Source organism: Gadus chalcogrammus, chromosome 22 (assembly GCF_026213295.1).
Source record: "Gadus chalcogrammus isolate NIFS_2021 chromosome 22, NIFS_Gcha_1.0, whole genome shotgun sequence".
Lineage (NCBI taxonomy): Eukaryota > Metazoa > Chordata > Actinopteri > Gadiformes > Gadidae > Gadus > Gadus chalcogrammus.
Window position 1 is genome coordinate 5,158,152 of NC_079433.1, and position 25,030 is coordinate 5,183,181.

At 49.2% G+C, this 25,030-nt stretch overlaps 2 protein-coding genes across 2 annotated transcripts in view; one reads left to right on the top strand and one right to left on the bottom strand.

Moving 5' to 3' along the window:
- nudcd1 (NudC domain containing 1) overlaps window positions 1–22,009 on the bottom strand; it is a 31,263-nt gene extending 9,254 nt beyond the window's left edge. The window contains exons 1-8 of the mRNA XM_056583188.1: window positions 21,821–22,009; window positions 21,294–21,448; window positions 18,792–18,974; window positions 16,515–16,689; window positions 14,891–15,079; window positions 7,733–7,940; window positions 4,027–4,171; window positions 2,587–2,712 (exon numbers count right to left, since the gene is read on the bottom strand). Of these exons, the coding sequence (XP_056439163.1) occupies window positions 2,587–2,712; window positions 4,027–4,171; window positions 7,733–7,940; window positions 14,891–15,079; window positions 16,515–16,689; window positions 18,792–18,974; window positions 21,294–21,448; window positions 21,821–21,935 (1,296 nt within the window). The 5' untranslated portion in view covers window positions 21,936–22,009. The remainder of the gene's footprint in view (window positions 1–2,586; window positions 2,713–4,026; window positions 4,172–7,732; window positions 7,941–14,890; window positions 15,080–16,514; window positions 16,690–18,791; window positions 18,975–21,293; window positions 21,449–21,820) is intronic.
- Window positions 22,010–22,236: 227 nt separating this feature from the next.
- LOC130375920 (transcription and mRNA export factor ENY2-2-like) lies at window positions 22,237–23,735 on the top strand. The gene is made up of 4 exons (XM_056583084.1): window positions 22,237–22,470; window positions 22,552–22,622; window positions 22,896–22,970; window positions 23,511–23,735. The coding sequence occupies exons 1-4, from the start codon at window positions 22,403–22,405 to the stop codon at window positions 23,585–23,587; spliced, it is 291 nt and encodes a 96-aa protein (XP_056439059.1). The 5' UTR covers window positions 22,237–22,402; the 3' UTR covers window positions 23,588–23,735.
- Window positions 23,736–25,030: the final 1,295 nt, after the last annotated feature.

The window sequence follows — 25,030 nt, forward strand, 5'->3', positions numbered from 1 at the left end:
CGGGAAGGAAGAACCGGGAAGGAAGAACCGGACGGGCCAATGCTCGGACCGACGTGGCGTTTCATATTGTGCCGTGATGTCGCTTTTCTAATCCCGTTTTATAGGGTACGCTTTTAAGATAATGATCAGTTAGTGAAGGCAATTATCTTAATGGTTGTTTTATAATTGATGGTTAGTTTCTGAGGATGGTTTCCATTCCTTTTAATGGTTCTTGAACCGGGTTGGCCAGAGTTTAATGTGTTGAACCGGTACCATTCTGTTCTTTTTTTAAATCATGTTTTTCTTCTGTTATACGACTCCTAATACCCTGCTTTACTTTTGATACGTGTCGTTTTATACTTGGATCATTAGAATCATTTGAATGCTAAACCTAGGAAATTGTCGTAATTATAATCATGACTATTCTCCACAGAAACTGCAGCACAATTCTTTATAAAGCCCTTAAAAAGAAAACATGCTGTGTGACCAAGAGTTCTGCTTGGCGTGTAGAGTTAGGGTATGTTCGTAGTATCATACCACTACCACTAATACTACTATCAATAATTATTATATCGAAAGACCTATGAACATGACACACATGACCCCCACCCCCCCACCCCGCCCTTGTAGGCTCCATCAGCACAATGACGTCGTGGGCGGAGGATCCGTGGCGTGCGGGGGGCGCTTCATGAGGCTCACTTAGCGGCGGCGGCGGGGCGGCGGCGGCGGCGGGGGGCGCCCCGCGTAATGGACCCGCCGTACACAGTCCTTTTATCCCCTCTTATATCCGCTCTCTCATTCATTCATGCTCCCCGTATCCTGTGCCTCCATTCATGGTTCTCTATTAGCCCGTCGCCGTCATTGTGTTCAGCCTCACACACAAACACACACACACACACACCTAGTACCTCGACCACCACCACCCACCCGGTTTCAAAAGACGACGGGGGGGATCGACACGGGTAATACATGGAGGGGTGAGTTCTACATGCTCGAGGCGCACAGCCTTCCCTTCACACACGAGACCTTGTGCGTGTTTCGCCTTCGACACACGTGGAACAGACGACCTCCTTCTATTCCTGGTCCTCTTGGCGTCGTCGTCTGCTGCGGGTCCTCGCCTACACAATGGCTGTTCTCTTCATCAGTGTACGTCGCGGTTTTATGCAGCTTGGTTTGTTGTAATGCATCTTATCCTGTGAAGCGCTTTGTACATTTTTGTAGGAAAGGGTAGTAGAGCGATTGAGCAGGGCGTTAAGACCCAACTGTGTCCATCCCGTTGGAATGCGTCGGTCGCTCAGTGCGATATATTTTGTTATAGATATATGTATGCACCTCCTCATCAGCCATGTCAACGGGTCAATCCGAATCCGTGAGCCTCAAGTATTTTCTTACAAAGCTTGGCTTTTTCATGGCTTGCGATGAAAAGGTGTTATTTTGTCAATGCTCGGCCAGGGAAATAACAACACACTGTGTTATCTATAAAAACATCAAGGCAGGGTATAACATCGTTCAGGGACAGAGGAGGATCTGGACCGCCAGGTCTATTGATAACGGAAGAGAAATGAAGGAATGAAAGAAGGGTTTGTGATTGAGGTGCTGCTGAACCGGCCAGGAAGATAAGTGGTCAACGCCATCGGATGATAGAACATAAAACCCTTTGTTAAAGAAGCCAGAGCCCTGTTGTATCGGGGTTCATGGGATTGAGACTGCGATATTGATTTACTTTTTGGGCGGCAATTCCAAGGAAATGGCGACCGATTGAAACCATACAGACATATAAGTCGCCTGAAGCTATTGTCGGTTTGTTTTGCCTCGGGGGCATGTCAGCTGTGTTGACAACACAATTATCAAAATAACCGTTGTTTTTAAAAAACCTTTGAACGAAGGAATGGAAATAGTTTCCAGGGGGAAGAAGCGATAAAAAAGGAAAATTCAAAAAGGCAGACTCTCTCATACACACACGCCACTGGGACCCACAGATTGCTGTCAAGCTGTCCTTTAAGACATTAGGCTGTCCCTGCCTCTCTGACACACGGAGGATGATCTGAAGCTCCCGGAGACACCCGGCAATCCTAATCCCCCTCAGATCTCCATGACAGCCCCGGGCGGTTACCCTGCGCCGTGGACGCCACCCATCTGCTATGGAGAGAGAAGATCCTGGCTCAAACCCGATTGGCTGAGGAGGTTCTTCTGAGCCGCCAGGGGGGCGGAGCCAGAGAGCTCTCGCTCGGCTGAAGTGGACCCCCCCCTGAAGAGCCTGGAAGGGGGCTTAGGCTGGGGCCCAGGCAGACCCAACGGGGGGGGGGGGGTTAAGATGTAGACCCATGAGTGGGTACTGGGGTGAGGGGATCAGGGAGACAAGTGGACACTTTGAGGCGTGTGTGTGTGTGTGTGTGTGTGTGTGTGTGTGTGTGTGTGTGTGTGTGTGTGTGTGTGTGTGTGTGTGTGTGTGTGTGTGTGTGTGTGTGTGTGTGTGTGTGTGTGTGTGTGTGTGTGTGTGTGTGTGTGTGTGTGTGGGACAGACAGACAGACAGACAGACAGACAGAGACACAGATGGAGAGAGAGCGAGAGCGATAGCCCAGAGCGATAAAAAGGGTCAGACTCACCACCTGAGTGGGCTGCAGTGTCCCTCCATCAAAGTGTGTGAGGCTGGAGCTGTCCTCTGGGAACCCGTCGCAGTCCTCCAGCTCCTGAGAGTTGCAGGGAGGCTTCTCTGCCTCACCATTTGCATTCTGGGGAACGTAGGGAGAATTGAAAGGGACTTTTTGATTGGCATGACAACCCCGTTGTAAGGGCGAAATCACGGGTTTACATCAAACGAATACGAGTCAGTATTAGTATTTTTCTTTTCACATCTATTACTTTTCCTTAATGCATTTCGTATAGGAGACCCGGCCGCGGCTTTGAATGCAAAAACGCCATTAAAACAGAACCTTTTACTTACACACCTGGCGAGACAAAGATAATAGACCACAAAAGACCGCACAGAGAGCTGGTCCGGAATATTCCGGTAGAAAACATCCCATGAATACATTCAACCCTATAAATTGGCTTGATTTGTACCGGAAGCCCTCAAGGTTCCTGAGAGGAGGCTGCTAATGAAAAGCAGCCCGGGGCCGAGAGGAGAGAGGGGAGAGAGACATTAAAGATAGCTGGACGTGAGAGGGGGAGGAACCACGGGGGGGAGAATGAGAGAGGAGAGGGGGGGGGGGAGAGGGGAGAATATGGGGAGGGGAGGGAGGAGAATGAATGAGGAGAGGGTTAGAGGAGAGATTGACAAGAGGAGAGAATAGAGGGAGAAGGGAGGGATGGGGTGAGAGGGAAGAGGAGGAGGAGGGGAGGGAGGTGGATGGGAGAGGAAAGGGGGAGAGGGAGGGAGGAAAGGGGGAGAGGGGATGAGGAAGATGAGAGAGGAGAAGAGGAAGAGCAGTGGCAGGTTAGAAGATGAGAGAGAGAGCAACTAGGAGAGGGGGGGGGAGAGAGGGAGGGATTGGTAGAGGATGGCCCCCCTGCTGCCTCGAACATGTCTGGCATGCGACAGAGATGGGTCCGGTCCAAGACAAGTACAGGATCAGACAGATACTCTATGGTGTGTGTGTGTGTGTGTGTGTGTGTGTGTGTGTGTGTGTGTGTGTGTGTGTGTGTGTGTGTGTGTGTGTGTGTGTGTGTGTGTGTGTGTGTGTGTGTGTGCGTGTGTGCGTGTGTGCGTGTGTCTTGGTGTGTTTTGGTGTGTGTTGTGGTGTGTATGTGTGTGTGTGTGTTTTGGTGAGTATGTGTGTGTGTGTTTTGGTGTGTGTTGTGGTGTGTATGTGTGTGTGTGTATTGGTGTGTATGTGTGTGTGTGTATTGGTGTGTGTGTGTGTATTGGTGTGTATGTGTGTGTGTGTTTTGGTGTGTGTTGTGGTGTGTATGTGTGTGTGTGTATTGGTGTGTATGTGTGTGTGTGTATTGGTGTGTGTGTGTGTATTGGTGTGTACGTGTGTGTGTGTGTGTTTTGGTGAGTGCTCTGGTGTGTGCGTGCGTGTGTGCGTGCGTGCGTCTCTCACCAGGTCGTCCACCGTGAGGTAAGTCAGTCTCTCGTGGATCAGGGCCGCCTGCTCCTCGCTCACCACGTACTCCCCCCGGGCGTCCCCCGGGACCAGCTCCGGCCACGTGGAGCCCTCCTCCAGCTTCTGCAGGGTCACCTCCAGGCTGGGGGGCGAGACACACCCGGTCAGACAGGAGACGGGGTCAGCTGGGAGACCATCGGCCGACGCCCGGCGACCGTTCACCTCTGGAGACGGCGGGGAATAGTTCCAGATCTCCAGGCCAAGACTTCCTCTTCCTCGCTGTGCAATTAATCTGATTTGGATCACGATTACGACTTTTGGGTCAAACGATCCCCAAACTAATATAATCTAGTTGAAACGATATATATATGTTTTATTTTTTGAAGCTGGATACATATTTGTGCATCATTTTCTGTCTGAACATTTTCTATTGGAACATTTTGCGTATTTTCTTGAATGGGGAAACTTCAAAGTGCTCAGTTACAAAGTGTTTTTTTTTAGAAAAATTATGAATAAATGCATCATATTTTCAAACTCAAAAAAAGAAATTGGAGAAATAATCGTGATTTCAATATTGACCAAAGTAATCATGATTATAATTTTTTCCATAATCAAGCAGCCCTAGTGCACCGTGCTTGTTGTCCACAGTCCGAATAGCAACTCGGACTTACAACCTATTATTTGTAGGTTTCTCAGGTCCAGACAGCATTGCGGATCATCTCTCAGAAGGTATCCGACGGGGTGTGAGATCGTTAGCCCCCGCCAAAATGTGAATCAATACTACTACTGGGGCTACAAACAAACTGGGAAACAAAAACACAACCAAAATCCTGCCCGGGTTGCCTAAATATTCTGCATTCATATGCAGCTACCTACCGGGTTATAGAGATTAACCCGCTGGGGCCCGGTGGGGCCCAGTGGTCATTGATCTATTGGTCTTAGACCTGTGGTCATGGGGTCGTTTGTCTCTAGAGATCCCATCGATCCTGGTTAGGGCAACTCACGATAACACATTCAGCGTATAGTTTTGCACGCACATCAGCCAGCCAGCCAATACACACACACACACACACACACACACACACACACACACACACACACACACACACACACACACACACACACACACACACACACACACACACACACACACACACACACACACACACACACAGAAACGTTAAAACATGTCGTAGTTTTAGCAGTGTACAGCTAATAACAATAACAAGGAAGGTATGATTCACAGCGGCCTATGGGTGGCACAGAGGGGTCGGGCCGTACGCTGATGAACCCCCATTAGGCTGCGGCGAGGCTCACAACCGATCCATATTCTACAGCACGCGGCTCAGCCGGGACCGCGCAGGGAATATTATTCACCGCTGTACGGTCGAGTGGCGGTCACGGTTTCAAAAAACACGTCCGCACTCGGCAGCTCTTCAGAGGAAGGCTCAACTGCCGCCTCATGGCCTTTTGTTGTCGAGCACCTGAGAGTGGTCGGCGTACTTTGTAGCGGTGTACTCTCCTACGTCTCCCATGATGTACTTGACATCCACCAGTAGAAGCAGACCCATGGACGTGGCTTGTGTTTTGGGATATAGAGCTACTCTGCCCTCTGTCCCCTTCACCGCCTTCAGATCCTCGCTTGTTATTTCTCCGTCTCAATTCTGTTGACTTGGGCAGCACTGGTTCAGGAGGGGGTGCGGCTTGACCTTCTAACCGGGAGGTTGCTAGTTCAAATCCCCGGCTCCTCCTAGCTGGGTGTCGAGGCGTCCCGAGCAAAACACCTGATCCTAACCGCTCCCGAGGAGCTGGCTGTCACCTTGCACGGTGGACACGGCCGTCGGAGTGTGAATGCGTGCATCAATGGGTGAACGATATATGAATAATATTGTAAAGCGCTTTGAGGGAGCAACAGTTAGAAAAGTGCGATATGAATGCGTTCATATACCAATTTTACAAAGTTCTTAATGGAGAATTACAATTTTGAAATCCATCAAACCTCAGTGGTCCAGCCCTGCGGATTGTTACAGTCAATCCAAAATCCCACCGCACGCTCCCATTGTTCCCAGTTTGACATGTGAGTGGCGCCCGCCGAACGCCTCGTCTAAATGTCAACACAGCGGAAATGTAGGCAACTAAATAAATAACCAACAGACCAACGACACGAGAATAAATAAAATGGATGTTTGTCAAGGCTTCGCCGTGGGAGGGTGGAGGCGGCACGGACAAAGGGCCCGGGGAGACGGCCCACTGCCGCGCCACAGGGGGGGGGGGGGGGGGGGGGGGACGCCGGCTGACAGCGCCCACAATGCCCGGCGTTATCGACGCATTGTTCCCGTTTCTCTTCCCTTTTTATCGTGTTCAGGATCCTCTGAGCGGACACCGATCGCCGTACACACACACACACACTAACACACAAGGCAGGAATTTGTGTGACCACGCCCACTCAAATGTCATGCTCACTCACACACGCACACGCAGACACACACACACACACACACACACTCAAATGACATGCTCACGCACACACACAAAATCCCGTACACTCCTATGTCGTCACCACGCACAAAGACACACAGAATCACACTCACTCACAAAAACATACGAACACACTGAAATGTCATGCTTACGGACACACACTAAACAACATTCATGCACAAAACCATGCACACACTGAAATGACATGCTCACGCACACACACACACACACACACACACAAAACCATGCTCATGCACAACATCACACTCAAATGTCATGCTTAGACACACAAAACCATGCACACTCAAATGTCATGCTTACGCACACACCCAAAATCCCCATCACTCAATTATGATGCTCACGCGCACACACACACACACACACACACACAAACACACAGAAGAATCACGCTTATGCACAACATCACGCACACACACTCAATGATACTTTGGACAGACAACCGGTTGAGGCCGCATGTTTCCACACACACACACACACACACACAAACACGCCACTTGATATTCCCCATCCACTACACACAGATACTGTCGTCACTATGAAGGTTTTATTTTTTTTTAAGGCAGCAGAACCAATGAAAGAGTGTCCTTCAACTCATCCCGAGTGTACAACAAGAAAATAAGTGTTTTCTAGCGAGCGTCCATAAAGCTCTGCTAAACCTGAGGCTCTGCAACAGGCTTTGGTTTCAGGGTTGTTAGTTATGTGTCGGGGTGCTAATCGAACACGGGTAATGAATGGGTTGGAGTTTTGTAACGGTTCGAGGTGAGAGACCTTACACGGCGGGGGGGGGGGGGGGGGGGGGGGGGGGGTGTAGAACGGACCCTCATTCTACTGTTTCAGAGGAGAGGACCATCACACCACATGATGGAACGATACATGGGGGGCCCATCGAACCGCCCGTTCACCTGGATGGAGGAGCCGGGCCACACAGCTCTTACCTTAAATACACACTCACTCTTACAGGCACGCACGGACACATACAGCGCACACACACACAACTACTCTTGTACCGACAAAGACACGCACGCAGGCACACACAGTGAAAAACATACAGCACACACACACACACACACAGTGACAAACACACACACACACACAGTGACACACACACACACACACACACACACACACACACACACACACACACACACACACACACACACACACACACACACACACACACACACACACACACACACACACACACCTCTTGTTGTCCTTGATGACCCAGGCGCTGGCCTCCGGGTCCACGGCGGCGTGCAGCGCGCCCTCCAGGATGGGGGCGAAGCCCTGGACCCCCACGCTGAGGGAGCCCCCCGCCAGCCGGAACTGGACCTGGTCCTTGGAGAAGCCCTCGGGCATGCGGACCGACACCGTCACGTCCTCCGCCGTCTGCTGCCAGAAGTACAGAGGGTCTGGGGGAGGGGGGGGGAGAGAGGGTGGGAGAGGGTGGGAGGAGGGGGGAGGGGGGGGAGACAGGGTTAGAGATGGTGGGAGGAGGGGGAGACAGGGTTAGAGATGGTGGGAGGGGGGGGGAGGGGGGGGGAGGGGGGGGTTAGAGATGGTGGGAGGAGGGGGGAGACAGGGTTAGAGATGGTGGGAGGGGGGGGAGGGGGGGTTAGAGATGGTGGGAGGAGGGGGGAGACAGGGTTAGAGATGGTGGGAGGAGGGGGGAGACAGGGTTAGAGATGGTGGGAGGAGGGGGGAGACAGGGTTAGAGATGGGGGAGGAGGGGGGAGACAGGGTTAGAGATGGTGGGAGGAGGGGGGAGACAGGGTTAGAGATGGTGGGAGGGGGGGGGAGGGGGGTTAGAGATGGTGGGAGGGGGGGGGAGACAGGGTGGGAGATGGTGGGAGGAGGGGGGAGACAGGGTTAGAGATGGTGGGAGGGGGGGGGAGACAGGGTGGGAGATGGTGGGAGGAGGGGGGAGGAGGGGGAGACAGGGTGGGAGATGGTGGGAGGGGGGGGGGGTGGGAGGAGGGGGGAGACAGGGTGGGAGATGGTGGGAGGGGGGGGGGTGGGAGGAGGGGGGAGACAGGGTGGGAGATGGTGGGAGGGGGGGGGAGGAGGGGGAGACAGGGTGGGAGACGGTGGGAGGAGGGGGGAGACAGGGTGGGAGATGGTGGGAGGAGGGGGAGACAGGGTGGGAGGAGGGGGGAGACAGGGTGGGAGATGGTGGGAGGAGGGGGGAGACAGGGTGGGAGATGGTGGGAGGAGGGGGAGACAGGGTGGGAGACGGTGGGAGGAGGGGGGAGACAGGGTGGGAGGAGGGGGGAGACAGGGTGGGAGACGGTGGGAGGAGGGGGGAGACAGGGTGGGAGGAGGGGGAGACAGGGTAGGAGGAGGGGGGAGACAGGGTGGGAGGAGGGGGAGACAGGGTGGGAGGAGGGGGGAGACAGGGGGAGATATGGTGACCATGTTGTTGTGGCGTGCGGTTTATTTTGAAAATGCTTTCCCCATAAAATGACAAACTCATGCATGCAGGATTTGTTGTTGTTTTGCCGTGATCATTCGGGGGGCTTTACGGGTGTTACTAATAAGGGTCATGTTTTACCGGCGAGGGGAACCTCGTGGTGCCCGGCAACCGTTCGGAAAATCCGAACCCATTTCATGGTCTGAAGCAATTTCAACTCGCTCTCCTTACCGATTCAAATGGTTCCGAAATGAATCTGTCTCCCTCTCTCTCTCTCTCCCTCTCCCTGTCTCTTCTGTCTATCTCTCTCTCCCTGCCTCTTCTGTCTCTATCTCCTCTCTCTCTCTCTCTCTCCCTGTCTCTTCTGTCTATCTCTCTCTCCCTGTCTCCTCCATCTCTCTCCTGTCTCCTGTCTCCTGTCTCCTCTCTCTCTCTCTGTCTCTCTCTCTCTCTCCCCGTCTCCTCTCTCTCTCCCTCTCTCCCTCTCTCCCTCCCACTGGGTCTCCCTCACTTCTTCCTCATGCTGGCGTTTCCATAACAAACAGTGTAATCAGGTACACACCCTGACAAGTCGAGCAGGACTTGGTTGATACGGTTCATTGGAAAGCACTCAACCTGACACATTCAAATCTCATCTCCCAGACCATGTTAAGTCCAGAGCGAGTCTCACATTAGCAGTAAATGTCATGCATCTTGCATTGATTGAACATCCAATGTGTGTGTGTGTGTGTGTGTGTGTGTGTGTGTGTGTGTGTGTGTGTGTGTGTGTGTGTGTGTGTCCATGCAGCAATACAATTGGAAAATCCTAAATGGATCGTGATCAGGGCGGTTGCAAATCGCTCGCGCGCACACGCACGCACGCACACGCACACGCACACACACACACACACACACACACACACACACACACACACACCCTCTTTTATAACAAATAGGCAATCTTTCAGCAGGCGGTGGCCCAGATTGGCACCATGTTAACCAGTAACAGCACAAGGCTGGCCTTTATTAATGCTGGGCCGGAGCCCCCCACAGGGATTAATAAAGAGTGACGCAGAAGATGACTTGCTCCATGGTTAATCCTGACCAAACCTACACCCCCATGTACCCCCTCCCCCACCTCCTCCCCCACTGACACACCACCATCACTCCTCTTCAGCCCGACCACCCCCCCCACCATCAACACCACCCTACCAACCACACCACCACCACCACCACCGTCACCACCACCACCGTCACAATCTCCACCATGGCAACCACCACCACCACCACCACCATCATCATCATCAAGACCCTCCTCCATAGCAACCCCACTCAGCCCGCCCCCCCCCTCACCCTCACGCCAAATGAGGACACCGTGCCCTCACCCCCATCCTGGATGGATTGGCTGTTTCCTGCCAATTATAGGGCTGGAATCTGACGCCGGGAACGATTGCTTCAAGGGTCTCCTCGACTGCAGTCCGTTCCGGGAGTGATGAGGGGGAGATCCACACATGATGTCTGAAAGACTCACTTTTAGTTGCCCCTCGAACCCTGCGTTCACCTGAGGTGAACAGGCCCTCGCTGGGTCTGTGTCTGACGCACACACACACACACACACACACACACAGGGCCGTTGCACCAAATCCTGGGCCCCTATACAAGAGGTACTGATGGGCCCCCCTGCGCTGAATTGTTGACGGGGGGAGGGGGGGGGGGTGGGGACCAATTGTTGACGGGGGGGGGGGGGGGGGGGGGGGGCCGTGGCCGTGTGCGACTCCTAACACTATGGGCTGGTAGATAATTGTATTTTTTTATTGACATGGGCCCCCCCTCCGCCTTGGGCCCCCCCACAACTGTCTCACTTTCCCCCGCAGTCCGTCGGCCCTGCACACACACACACACACACACACACACACACACACACACACACACACACACACACCTCCCTCTCCTCACCTCCCTCCCCCTCTCTCTCCCCCCTACCTCAATGCAACCAGGTCCGAGGCACGGCGAAGAATGGGGAGAATTATTTCCAATATGAGGCGTTATCATGTCGGAGGCGCGATGATGAGCCCAGATAAATCCAAATTTCAGAACGGCTGCCTGATAGGATCGTGTGGGGAAGAATGCGGTGTTAATGCTGAACATGCAAATCAAGTTCCTTCAATTATCGTATCACGCCTGCCAAGTTCATTCTAAAAATAACTTATTCAATTAAGATTAAACCACTGCTTACATTGTGCTTGTGATAGTTGAAAAGAAAAATATACCTTAATACATTGTATTAATGATATTTTCTTTTATAAGCAGACTGTGGGCAGGGAATAATCTTTTTAAACCAGTGGAATCGCCGACGGCGCCCAGTGTCATTAAATAATTGAATTACCTCTCAAAGCGCTGCTGTCATATCATCACATCAACGTATGGACACACACACACAAAGACACACACACACATTCAAAGGCATAAGCACACACACATTCAAAAGGAACACACACATATTCAAAAGGCACACACACACACACACACACACACACACACCACACACACACACACACACACACACACACACACACACACACACACACACACACACACACACACACACACACACACACACACACACACACACACACACACCAAATCCTTTCATACGTATATTGGCATGAAGCCCGGACAGTTCCCAGGAGAGCATCATGCTAACAAAGGCTTTGTTGTCACGCTAATAATGTACAACCAATATGAATATATAATAAAACAGAAATTATAATTATCGTTGTTACTTTACTTTCTGCCTGAACCCCCATGATGAAAGGACATCCTGTAACAAGCGAAAGGGTTTCAGTCCCTTCCCCTCTCTACTGTAAAGCCGTATGTTGGACAGACCAAATATAGATCTGCACTACGTATGCAAGGTTTAATGGGCTCTTTGTGAACAAATCAATCCTTTCTCCCTCATTGCGCCTACTAGGAAATCTCCCCCTCACCCCCTCTCTTTCCCTGCATCCTTTTTATCTCTCTCTTCTATCTCCATCAATCGTACCCAACAATCAACATCTCTGTCTCCCTCCAGCTCCGCTGCCCCGTCTCTCCCTCTCTCTCTCACTTTGAGGCGCTCTGGTGCATCCATGGCTTCATCTGAAAGTCTAATTTTCTCCCTGGCAGCGGTGGTCTCTCAACACCAGCCTCCCGACATCCTCGGCCAACCAAGAACGCTTTTCAAAACCCTTTTCGGGGGGGGAGAAAGAAACCAGACATTTATTGCCAGGGTTCAGCGAGCAACTCAAAAAAAAAAAAGGCTGAATTTGCTCAGCCTCGATTCAGATACAGCGGGAGATGTGCTTAATTAATCCCAGAAGGAAACAAGGGTGCACTTGTTCATTAAAAGGATCCGCATTAGCTATAAACACTGTGGTCGGCTAGTATTCCCGAGGTACACACCCAAAAATGTTTAAAAAAAAGAATTGGCACTTCAAAAAGAAAATGGCTGCCAAAGGCTGCAGTTATGAAACATCGACCATGAACACGACCGCACACCAGGGAGGTATTATATGAGGAACCCAGGAAGCTGAACATGGGTACTCTTGGCCATCCAGATGGTCGGAAACTTTTAATAGCAGTTGTCCAAATGCAAATCTGTCTCTTGTGTGAGTGGGTTTCGACACAAGGGCATATGTTCAGCCTGAGCGGAAGTACCTTGAGATGCTCAACCTTCTACAAGGTTCTGGGAACATATCCTGGTAAGTATAAATAGCACACACTGTGAAAAGCCAAATGTGTGTTCAATGTCTGTGGCTGCCTGTATGATCAAAAGGAAGGTATAGGGGTCTCCTCCATCTAGAATCACACCATGTATCTATAACATATATCAAATAAAATATAATACAAAAATGGCTGGAATATCAACCATAATTATTACCATTTAGAGATGGTAATAATCGTTATAATCGTGCAATTAGTTTTTCATAAAACGTCTTTCTTTTGAGATGTTATGAAGGGGCCTGAGAGAGAGAGAGAGAGAGAGAGAGAGAGAGAGAGAGAGAGAGAGAGAGAGAGAGAGAGAGAGAGAGAGAGAGAGAGAGAGAGACTCAACGGGGACGGCCCAGCCAAGAGCTCGTTGCTCTCTCAGGAAGCCAGAGATCAGTGAGCATGCAGTCGTACACAAAAGCACAAAACCAAACTCTATTAGGACCAGAAGAAAAGATGAATCTGCCTCTATTCTAATGTTCGCCTGTTTCTATGGATACAAGCCAAGATGTTCGGGTCGGGAGGGGGAGATGGTGGAGGAGGAGGGAGTCTTTTTGTGTTTTTTTTTTAAAGAAGACATCATCAAAGTAGAGGCGAATTAAATGGTTTGACGTAGAGCAAGAGACAGATTGACACACCACGTCAAGAGGACGCAAGGGCACTGAGTTTGCGGTGACTTTGAGTCCGATGGGGACACACACACACACACCGGATTGAACCGGTTTCCAAACGGAGCGCGGCGTCACATTAAAACAACATGTCTGATGGGTTTCACCTCAATAAAGGCCAGGGGAAGAAAGGCCGTCATAGATTATTTTGTTCTCGTTCCCGCTCTGGGTTTTGCTAAAATAGCCTCAGATCTTCAGCGGGTCCATTAGTTAAAACATATCAAGGTCCTCATCAAGGTCCTCATCAACATCATCATCATCGTCATCGCAAACTCCTGATCACGGAGGAGTCTCACTAGTCATCACTTCCATTGTGTTTCTTTCCTGCAGCGTGTTTATGCGCAATCAAGCTGTTGCACTCAAATTATGCCTGAGTATGATGAGAGTCTGTGGATGAAAGTTTCTTGTCGTGTCCTCTGGGCATTTTGTTGAACCACGGCGCGGCACGCGAAGTCTCTGGGTCTGTTCACCCCATCGATTAGAATACAAAGCGCCGTTAAACGGATGAATTAGACCCCTGACCACAGACAGACTGTGACTACACAGTAGGGTAGAGATATAGTTACATTTGTCGTTGGGTGGCAGCCGTCTTTGAGACAAGTTGGGTATTCATTCAAGGAGGTTTTTTTTTCCGTTAAACTTCAGTGATTTAATGAGCTCTTCCAGTTGTTGTTTTTCATCCATTCTTAAAATACGTTTGTAAGATTGGACTCCTCATCTTTAATTGCTTTGTAGCAGCTTGTGACTAGAAACACATTGAGATGCCTCCATTCTGAACTAACAATGGAACCCAGTGCTTTGAAGAAGTTGATAAAACTAAGATGAATCCCTTATGCAAAAGCCACTCAGTGGCTGAACCCACGAGTGCCCTAACCAGGTGGCACTACATTTGCATTGACATCGAGGGCATTCGGAAGACGCTTTTATCCTCAGCGATGTACAATAAGTACATGTGTCAGAGGAAAGAGAAACACCAATAGATCGCTGTGGGTACAGTAAGGATGTTCACAGAACAAGTGCCAAGCACTTACAAGGTTGCAAGGCTAACCCATTCCCCGTGTACGACCAAGACAGGTAGGATAAAATGCTACTCAATGCTTAGTACTACGATGACGTACGAGATACAAGTACGTACGTTAAGTTCAATGACGTACAACATAGAATATGTGCGTACATTAAGGTTAGGCTGTACAAACATACAATAAGTGCGTACGTTAAGTTCAATGACGTACAACTTAGAATAGGTGCGTACATTCAGTGCCATGATGCACAAAATACAATAAGTGTGTACATTAAGTTCAGGGTGTACAAACCTTTAATAAGTGCAATATGCATTGTAGGGATCCCGGTTTGATTCCCACCTGTGGTCCTATGCTACATGGCAGATGAGATGAGATGAGCTGAGATGACATCTATCTCTATGTCCATCTATATATATTTAGATATACAGACATATTAAAATTTTTTAAAGAATGGCTTGTGTCCGTTCGATTATTTACGCATGGGGCACCCCAGTGGGAAACAAACCCCCCCCACACGCCGCCCGTCCTCCACCCACCTGCGGCCCCCACCTCCGGGGCCCCGTCGGCGGGCGTCTCCACGGCCTTCCCGTCCAGGTGTGTGCAGGCGAAGGGCTTCTCCGAGGCCACCATCAGGCCCCGGCCCTGGGGCTCCAGAGCCGCGTAGTGGGGCACCGACTTGCCCGTCAGCAGCCGCCGCGTCCGCACCTCGTAGCGCTTCCCCTGGTCTGAGGGGGTCACATGACACGCAGGGGGTCACATGACACGCAGGGGGTCACACGACAACACACAACACCTCCTTCCCTTCTCTCCCCTTCTCCTCGTATTTGAGCTTTTTAAACTTCATTTTATTTGATCCATTCTATTATTTTTTTATCTTTTTTACTTGTATACGTTATTATTACACGTAGGCTACACGGGTAGGTTGCATCGGCACGGCAAACAACGTTGAACGACGGTGGTCATGGATGGGGAGAGGTTCGTCTTATTTGAGTTAACTGGAAGGTTGCTAGTTTGATCTCTGGCTCCTCCTGGCTGAATGTCGAGGTGTCCCTGAGCAAGACACCTCAGCGGAAGTACTCCCGACGAGCTGGCTGTCGCCTTGTATGTCTGACACCGCCGTGAATGGATGCATGTACCGTCAACGTCGCTTTGGATAAAAGCGTCTGCTTAATGCCCTAAATGTTAACGTAAAGTTACGGTCTTCCTGCGCCTTACCGACTTGCCGAGGACTTATATTGTGCCGCTCTAGCCTGCATTGTCACCCAACACCAAAGAGTAAAAGATGCGGCAAAACTACATTCGATTCGTTCTTCCTTTACAAATGTTCGCAGGGCTGCGAGGTCACGAGGCGCCGACGCCCGATTGGCTGCCAACGACGTCAACACACGAAGGAGTTCTTAGGAGACGGCGTAATGAAGAGCGAAAACCCGCCAGCCGCTTTAATTAAAGAGGGCCGCGGGAGAACAAAGTGATCCTGGGGGGGGGGGGGGGGGGACCTTAAGCACATGGGGGTGGGGGTGGGGGGACGACGACTGGGGGGGACCTTAAGCACAACAATAGGAGCGAGCAGCGCCCATCCCTGAGTCTCTAATGAAACCATGAAGGGCAGACATCAAATGTCTCTGGGCTTTTATTCCGTAATTTCATATCGAGGAGTCGCAGGGGGCCACAGCGCCTCGTTCTGGAGCACACAGGTCTGGGTCTGCGTTGGTGAATCACGGGCTTGGCTTATCGCAATGGCTGAGGCGGGTCTATTATGTTATAGCAGAGCGTCTCGGGGAGAGGGGGGGGGGACGCAGAGCCCAGGCCGGAAACCAAGGACTGAAGGTACTGAGGAGGCAGAGTTATGTCATGTTTCCGGCGGGAGATGTTTTACAAAAGAAAAGCAATTTGTGCGAGGGAATAAAGCTTTATGAACGGGATTTTTTTCCGCCAATATTTCTGCATTGTCCAGTCTACGTGGGGGGGGGGGGGGTTGATTTGAAACCTTTTTTACGGGTTTACTCCTGCCGGCCGAGTTTGTCAAAGTAGTTCAACAAAGTTCACCAGTTACACACTTGCAGATCCCCGCCTCCAGCGACACGATTGGTCGAAGAACAAACACGAAACGAAACAGAAACCGAACATCTGACGCATGCCTGACGGCGGAGTTTCACTCACCCTGCGCGGCGACGGTGATCCACTCCAGGGTCACGGAGAAGCCGCTGCCCTTGCTCTCCTGGGGGTCCTTCTGCACCCGCAGCAGCAGCACCTCCAGGCTGTGGACCCCCCCCTGGACGTGGGCCAGGCTGTGCAGGATGACGAAGGGCTCGCCCATCTGCTGGTTGAACTGGGGCTGTGGGGCGCGCCGTCGGCCACACACCGCCGGCACGTTAGGGAGGGTGGTGATCGCAAGGGCCTTGTTGGTGTGGGGGTTGAGATCAATACCAAGGTGTGTGGGGGGGGGGGGGGGGGGGTCTCTGGGCACCTGCTTGTAAATGTGTGAAGCCTGAAGGGTGGTTGGTGGGCTGGGGGGGGGGTTGGTTGGTGGGTGAACGGGTGAGTCAGTGAATCACTGAATCACTGAGTCAGTGTGTGTGTGTGTGTGTGTGTGTGTGTGTGTGGTGTGTGTGTGTGTGGTTGTCGTCGTGTGTGTGTGTGTGTGTGTGTTGTTGCATCATGTCCTTTTTTTTCTATTTTTCTCTCTTTTGTGAAACATTTTTTTGACAAATACAGAAAAGTAGTAGCCAACTACAAACTTGCATAGCAATGAGCTTCCGATACTGTATTCTAGGTTCGTACGCCTGGACTCACAGGGGGGGAACTCAATTTAAAATATATTTGTATAACTTTTTCTACTCATGTCAACATGTCAGATGGGGAATTTAAAGGGAATCTAAATGTTTTCCCAATGGCTGGGAGGTTGTGTAGATCATTCGTCATCGTTAGTCATTACAAGCCGTATCCAAATCTGTCCCGCGGTGACATCACACGGGGTTGTCCCCACCAAGGTGTCCGTGTTCTATGTTTTAAAGGGTACGTGAGCCCCCCACGTTTCAACTCTAAATACAAGACTACGAGACATTAAAAAATAAACGTTTTTGGGGTCTTCAGTTTTGCACCTTTTCCCTTCAAATGAATAAGAACCGTGTTATCTTTCGTAACAGCATAAGTGTACTAAGTTTGTCAAGATAATCCCCGTTTTTGGGTCCACTTTCGTTTAAAGTGCTTGTAAAGACGAATGACGGGCTCAAATAGGAGCTTCAGAAGCCCTGTGGGTGGATCTCTCTAAGGAACTGGATCTAGAGGTGTGTGTGTATTTACGCATCTGTGCGTGTGTGTGTGCGCACGTGTGTGTGTGCGCGCGTGTGCGTGTGCGCGCGTGTGCGTGTGCGTTGCATCATGGTCTTTTTGTTCTATTTTTCTCTCTTTTGTGAAACATTTTCTTGACAAAAATACAGAAAAGTAAGTACCCGTAGTAGCCAACTACAAATTTGCATAGCAATGAGCTTCCGATACTGTATTCTAGGTTCGTACGCCTGGACTCACAGGGGGGGAACTCAATTTAAAAACTAGTTGGATAACTTTTTCTCCTCCGTCTCTGGATGGGGACTCTCTGTCAACATGTCAGATTGGGAATCTTAAGGGAATCTAAATGTTTTCCCACCGGCTGGGATGTTGTGTAGATCATTCGTCATCATTAGTCATTACAAGCCGTATACAAATCTGTCCCCACCAAGGTGTCCATGTTCTATGTTTTAAAGGGTACGTGAGCCCACCACGTTTCAACTCTAAATACAACACTACGAGACATTAAAAAATAAACGTTTTTGGAGTCTTCAGTTTTGCACCTTTCCCCTTCAAATGAATAAGAACCTGTGTTATTTTTCGTAACAGCATAAGTGTACTAAGTTTGACAAGATAATCCACGATTTTGGGTCCACTTGTCGTTTAAAGTGCTTGTAAAGACGAATGACGGGCTCAAATAGGAGCTTCAGAAGCCCTGTGAGTGGGTCTCTCTAAGGAACTGGATCTAGAGGGGTGTGTGTGTATTTACGCATCTGTGCGTGTGTGTGTGTGTGTGTGCATGTGTGTGTGTGTATTTAGGTGTGTGAGTGTGTGTGTGTGTGCATATGTGTGTGTTTATATGTTTGTATGTGTATGTGTGATTATGTTATATGTACAGCATGTGTATATGTCTATGTGTGTGTGTACATGTGTGCGCATGTGTACATGTGTGCGCATGTGTACATGTGTGCAGGTGTACGTGTACGTGTGCACTCACCTCCCACTTGAGGTGGGAGTTCTCCCACCCTCTGGCTGGCGTGCGCGCGTGCGCTCACCTCCCACTGGAGGTGGGAGATCTCCCCCTTCTGGCTGGTGTGAGTGTGTGTGTGTGCGTGCGTGTGTGTACTGTGTATGCATGTGCGACGCGTGTGTGTGTGTGCTGGTGCTCACCTCCCACTGCAGGTGGGAGTTCTCCCCCCTCTGGCTGGTGCGCAGCAGGTACAGCCTCCCCGTGCCGTCAGAGAGCGCGGCCCAGCTGGCCGAGGGGAGGCTGAGGGAGGGGCACAGCGGCTCCTCACAGCCTCCGTCGGGGCTCAGCCGGAACACCTCCTTGGGCTTCCCCAGCGCCGTGTCCTGATCCCCCCCAAAGAGAGCCCCCCCCACCCCAACACATCGGTTAGGGAGGGTGGCGGTCCACACGGGAACACGACTGAACAGTCGCACAACACAACGAACATGACGCCACACTATTCTAGGTGTAGGATTGTGTAGTAAGATACTCACATTCTTATGCATTAGTATTCACCTCGCAAACAAACATATTTCTTATTTATTTCCACGGAGGTCCACTAAAGCCTCAGATGGGCTGTAAGAGGGGAAAGGAAATCAGTTACACGCACACACACTCACAGGTGTGCGCATGCGTGTGTGCACCTTAGCGTGTGCGTTTCTTGTTTGCGTCCCTCCAACGGAGACCGGGCTGTTACAGATGTGAGGGGACCAGGGCCCCAGGCTCACCTCTACACACACACACACACACACACACACACACACACACACACACACACACACACACACACACACAACACACACACACACACACACACACACACACACACACACACACACACACACACACACACACACACACGTCCCCGTCCCCCCATCCCCACACAGAGTTCCCGCCCTTCCACCCAAGCCCCCCTCTCCCAGGACCAGCCACGGTGCCCGTCATCACTCCTCTCCACGACGCAGCCATAAGGGAAAACCCCCCCAACGCACTCCATCAGATGGCTGAGCTCGAGCGCCAGAACCGTCATCTAAGACCCATCTGGACGTCCATGAGACGGGGGGGGGGGGGGGGGGGGGCGTGATTCACCACCACCAGGCGGACCGGTACCAAGAGGCCCTGGCGGTGATGCCACGTGTACCTCCATAACCTGTCACGCATGAGGGGGAGGTTTATAAAACACAAAGAGGGGGAAGGAAAAAGGACACAAAGGGCTCCCTAGTTACCATGGAGCGAGTGATGGATTATAGCCGCGTCTCATAACGTTAAGATGAACCCCCAGAGGACTCTTCTCCCTCCTCCCCGTCACGTACGGTTCAGACTAACCCCGTGCATGGCGAGCCCCCGGTGTACAATGGCCTCTGTCCATTCTTGAATCCGCACAAAAGACATGGGCAGGGGAAGGGTAATTATGATGTGATGATTGTAATTAGAATATGAACACGACAGATCTCCATGCAGAGACCTTTAATGGCGCCACTGAAAGCCAGTGACAGCTTATGTTTGTGTTTAACGCCTGATTTACGGTGTGATAACTATCAGTCGCCGGGAGATGGGTCTGGGTGTGACCAATTACATGTAATCATGGTTCAGATTGAGGGGTCTTTCACATTAAAAAGGGGTCTCGGATGATTAGGACTTTGCCCAGCTTCCTCTCTCCCTAACTCCTCACAATGTCTTTCTCTCCTCCACCTCATCCATCTCTCCTTCTATCCTTCTCTCATCCATCTCTCCTTCTCTCTTCCCGTCGCTCCTTCCCCACCTCTCTCATATTTCTATCTCTCACACTTCTCCCTCCCATCTCCAAACCATTTCCACACTTTTTCCTCTCTACCCTCCTTTCCCGCCCTCCTCGCATCTCTGTCACGTGACAATTATGTTTGAATAATAGATGGTATAATAGGTCAAGGAATTGACTTATAGGGACCCTCGCCAACGAACCGTCTTTCTTCCATTGTCCGTTTACTGACTAGTTCTTATCGCAAACTACGAGCAGTTAATAAAAAAAAACAAGTGATGTGACATTTTAGATATGCTGGGTTTTTCTGAGTAGCAGCCCCAAAAAAGTAAGCAAAACGGAAAAGGCAACAGCTAATCGCATATCTAAAAATGGTACAACTGTACGCTGCAAATATTTAGCATCCATATTTGATAATTATCTGGTACAATGACTCCATTGCAAAATGTATAATTGCTTCACAATAGTTATGGCGGTATCACCTTGTTCATAGAATCTTTTGTATTAAATACTGATAATATATGTGATATCATATATTATTAATACACATTGAAACAAATTATAGTAAAACCAATTGTGATGCTATCAGAAAAGACTAATATTAGAATATGGCATTTAAAGAATGGGGAATATTGAACATAAAATAAACAATAAAAAGTCTCAGAAACCTCAGGTAAATCTAACGTGATCTCATTTAGGTGGGTCAATTGTCACACGTTCGCCCCCTGCTGTTCGAACGACGAATTCTAAATGCATATGGAAATCAGAAAAGTAACAGTGTGAACACTCAGTGTCGAGAGCCTGAATCCGATTATATGCGATACTCTGGTGTGAGGTTCAATACACAACCGATTGTTAAGGGGGAAAAGCACAGATGTCACGCAAGGAACAATCAGGGAGAACGAATGACAGCTGAGATCCATACCAAAGTCACTGTCAGGTTGAGGACTCTTCCTTTACAATCCACAAAGAACACGCTGTCTGGATACCAGGGGTCCAGGTGTAGATAGTTGTACATGCCGAAGGCCCGCACATGATCAAGGGTGTACTGAGTGTCCTTCAACTTCACCTCTTCCACAGCTGTCAAGAGAGAACAAATCCATCATCCAATGAAGACATGCTTCAATCAAGTAACATATGTGAATGTATACATCAGCTTTTTCATTTTAGTGATATTGAAATGAACACACCTCTAAAGTTACATGATCATGGTCGGATATAATTAACGTCACTCCTGAAGCATCTTCTACTTTGCATGAACGAGTTGATGCTGTCTCGTAGCATCCAAAATAGAATGTCATCATAAGACATCAAAAAACCAACCATACGCTCCAGAATTAAGAGGAACATTGGGTTTTATTAATAAACTGTGTTTGGCGATTTTAATCAGAATGTTATAACTTACGTATAGGCTACCAGGCAGCTAAATATTAATTATTTATATTGTCTCACCGGCATCGAGCTCAACGTTGTAACTTGGTATGGGATCCAGAGACAATCTATAACTTTCAAAGTTAGGATCTAATAGTTCTCTGTTGACCTTGAGTGAATAATTTGGCGAAGACATATCTTATTTTGATTCACACGCAGCTCATTCACACATGGAGAAGTGTTTACAGGACGGGCTTCCTGTTTGTTGCACACGAGGCGCTTTGACGACGGACCATAATGAGTGGTGCATTGTGGGTCTTAGAGTCCGAACTTTATCCGCCAATATAATATGTATAATGATGATATTTGGCTTGGCTTTTGGCTTTGCACGATTTGTATACAAATGATAAATCATACAACGATGTTACTGTTTGATGTTGAACAGAAAAAAAAAATGTGGAAACATTCGACAAAACGTCAGTGGAACCATCGAGATGTTCTTCGGACGCGACGGCGAACTTGAATAAGGGACCGTATGCGTCCCAGCTGATCTGCCGCAAATCTAAGATTTGGTCCAGAAATATACCATCCCGTAATTCCGAAAACTTGTCGTATCGAGAAAAACGAGGATCAGTCTTCTTCCTGCAGAGTCCTAGGCCTACCATGAGCAAGGATTCCCAAATGAGGGCTGCAATTAACCAAAAGTTGATAGAAATGGGGGAACGGGAGCGGTAAGCAATGCCCAGCTGTAGTCCAATGGTTCAGTCGAAATATATTGTCCGCAAAAAAATTTGATGCCAATTTTTTTATAGATTGAAAGAATTGCTGCGGGCGAAGCTTGTGGAGTGTGGATGGAAAGATCAGCTGAAAGCACACTGCAAAGGTTTGTGTGTGTGTGTGTGTGTGTGTGTGTGTGTGTGTGTGTGTGTGTGTGTGTGTGTGGTGTGGTGTGTGTGTGTGTGTGTGTGTGTGTGTGTGTGTGTGTGTGTGTGTGTGTGTGTGTGTGTGTGTTACAATAACATAACCAGCTCAGAAAGGGAAGGAGCAATATAATGCAAAAAAAAACCACTTTGCCACATTGAAGAAACTGAACTCCAATTGCAATGTCAACGTTTTTCAAAGATAGTGTGTTGTTTGTGTGTGTCTTTGTGTTCAGACGTGATAAGAGAAAAGGGCCTTGAGCACGTGACGGTGGAGGACCTCGTCACAGAAGTCACACCAAAAGGCAGAGGTACCGTAGTGTACACCCAACACACATATGCTCCCTGTGAATCCATCATGTAAAGCTACCGCAAACAAACACGGAACATGTCGTTAGTAGATGAAGTCACAACGGGGGAGAGAACATGAGATGGAGGGAAGCAAGTGTTCACTGGATAAACATACACTTGATATAAGTTATGTTTCTCGGACGTAGAGGATTTGTTCGAAGCCTTTACTGATCAGATGCTGTCTAGCAAGTCTAATAAGGTAACATTTATTTTAGGTTTTTTTATCGGTCTTTCCCATTCTAAGCATAGTGATTTGGAAGCATTTTTTATCTAAAAAGAAAAATAGGCTCTAGGCATTAGAACACCTTTTGGTTCTCATACTGTTAACATTAAGAGCATCGCTGCTTGATGTTTTCAACCTCCCTTCCTGCCCTACGTCTGAGGTTTGTGTGACATGGGTGTCAGAGGACTGCACACAACCTGTAGCATGTTGATTTGTAGAGGACCCCTTCCTATACGGCGTTTCACACCGCTCACCTCCCTCTTCGTTTCCCTGGCAGCGCTGGTCCCCGACAGTGTGAAGAAGGAGCTGCTCCAGAGGATCCGGGCCTTCCTCGCTCAGCACGCCACCTTGTGAAACGCACGCCATTTAGTTTTCCTGGACCACAGGTGTTGATACTCGTACCGTGTCGTGAGAAGTGTTATTATGATTTAGTTTTTTTACATCCTGCATTTTGATATTAATTTTTGTTTGTTCGCTGGTGTTGTTCTTGTTGAAATAAAACAGTTTTTCAAAAAAAATGTTGTTTAACATGAATGTCTTTTATATCACTCTGGAACAGGGCAAATATCTTCCCTCTTTTCTTTCGAAACCGTTTTTTTAATTTAACTGATAATTTGCATGACTTTTGTTGTGTTTATTCTAAAAATACATTATCTCGACGAATGCTATTTTCTACTTGAATCCTCATCACACATGGGGCCGTGCGGAGGCTTGAGTTCACCTCCCTGTTGGCTGTTACATAAACTGGCACCGTGGGTTTGGCGCGACTAGACCTGCTGCCGTCAAAATCCCTCCGGAGTGGACTGTTAATAAATGTCTTCGACGACCACGGATGGAAATAGAGATGTTATGTAACAATCATAGTTAACATTTTTCTCTCTTTTGTTCGTGTTGACTGGCTGGGTCCATACATAACCCATACATCACAACACAATGCAAGTGTTGAAGATAAGGCAGAGTGCGACCGGGGACTAAATTGATGGTTGCGTGCGTGCTTAGATCAAAGGCAGAACCTGCTTGTCCACATTACTCTTATTGTGATGTGATTGCTTGACAACACATGGTGGAAATACCCACAGCAGACGGTAGCATACCCTCCAGCCGTTGTGTTATTATGTGTGGTCACTATGGATTACCTCGCTTATCATGCTTAATGGGATGACTGACAATCTGCTTCTGTGTGCTGGAGGCTTTGTGTACCGTTTTATTTTAAGGCTTTAATGTGAGTTGAAAAGCCGTGTGTACAAAGGAGGATAAGTACACGTTACATCCATGTGCTCCACTCTTAACAAGTTTTTCAGCATGGGGATGACAATTGAAATTTGAGAGATGAACCCCTTCACTCTCAGATACCCAGCCTACTTCACCTCTGCTGGTCTACATCATCAGCTCAGGGTGTGAGCTGCCCTGAGTTGAAGATCCATATGATGAAGTTCAAGCCCACCATCTTGGTACTTCTTGATCCGAAGTCCTATAGAGCAGAGGTTTCGAAACCTTTAACAGTCACCCCCCGTGACAAATGACATCCAACTGAGTACCCCAAACGCCCCAGACGGCTGACTAAACGGTTGTTCTGCTTAATTCTGCTGCATTAACAGAAAAGTTTTAAAAATAGAACAACATTTGGATTCCTCCCCACAGCAGATACTGTAAGGGTCTGAAACACACCATGACTTCACCACGCCATTAAACCTGCATGTTCTCTATTATGACTAAACCCAAAAGTAAAGAAGAAAGAGTTTACTGTGTAGCGCTCTTCTATAAATATATGATTCTTTTATTTACTTAAGTCTTATC

Bases quoted from the DNA above. Each gene is read 5' to 3' on its own strand.
- LOC130375920 (XM_056583084.1), top strand. From the start codon at position 22,403: ATGAGCAAGGATTCCCAAATGAGGGCTGCAATTAACCAAAAGTTGATA. The intron at 22,623-22,895 runs GTTTGTGTGTGT...CTTTGTGTTCAG, and splicing joins GCTGAAAGCACACTGCAAAG to ACGTGATAAGAGAAAAGGGC. The intron at 22,971-23,510 runs GTACCGTAGTGT...TTTCCCTGGCAG, and splicing joins AGTCACACCAAAAGGCAGAG to CGCTGGTCCCCGACAGTGTG.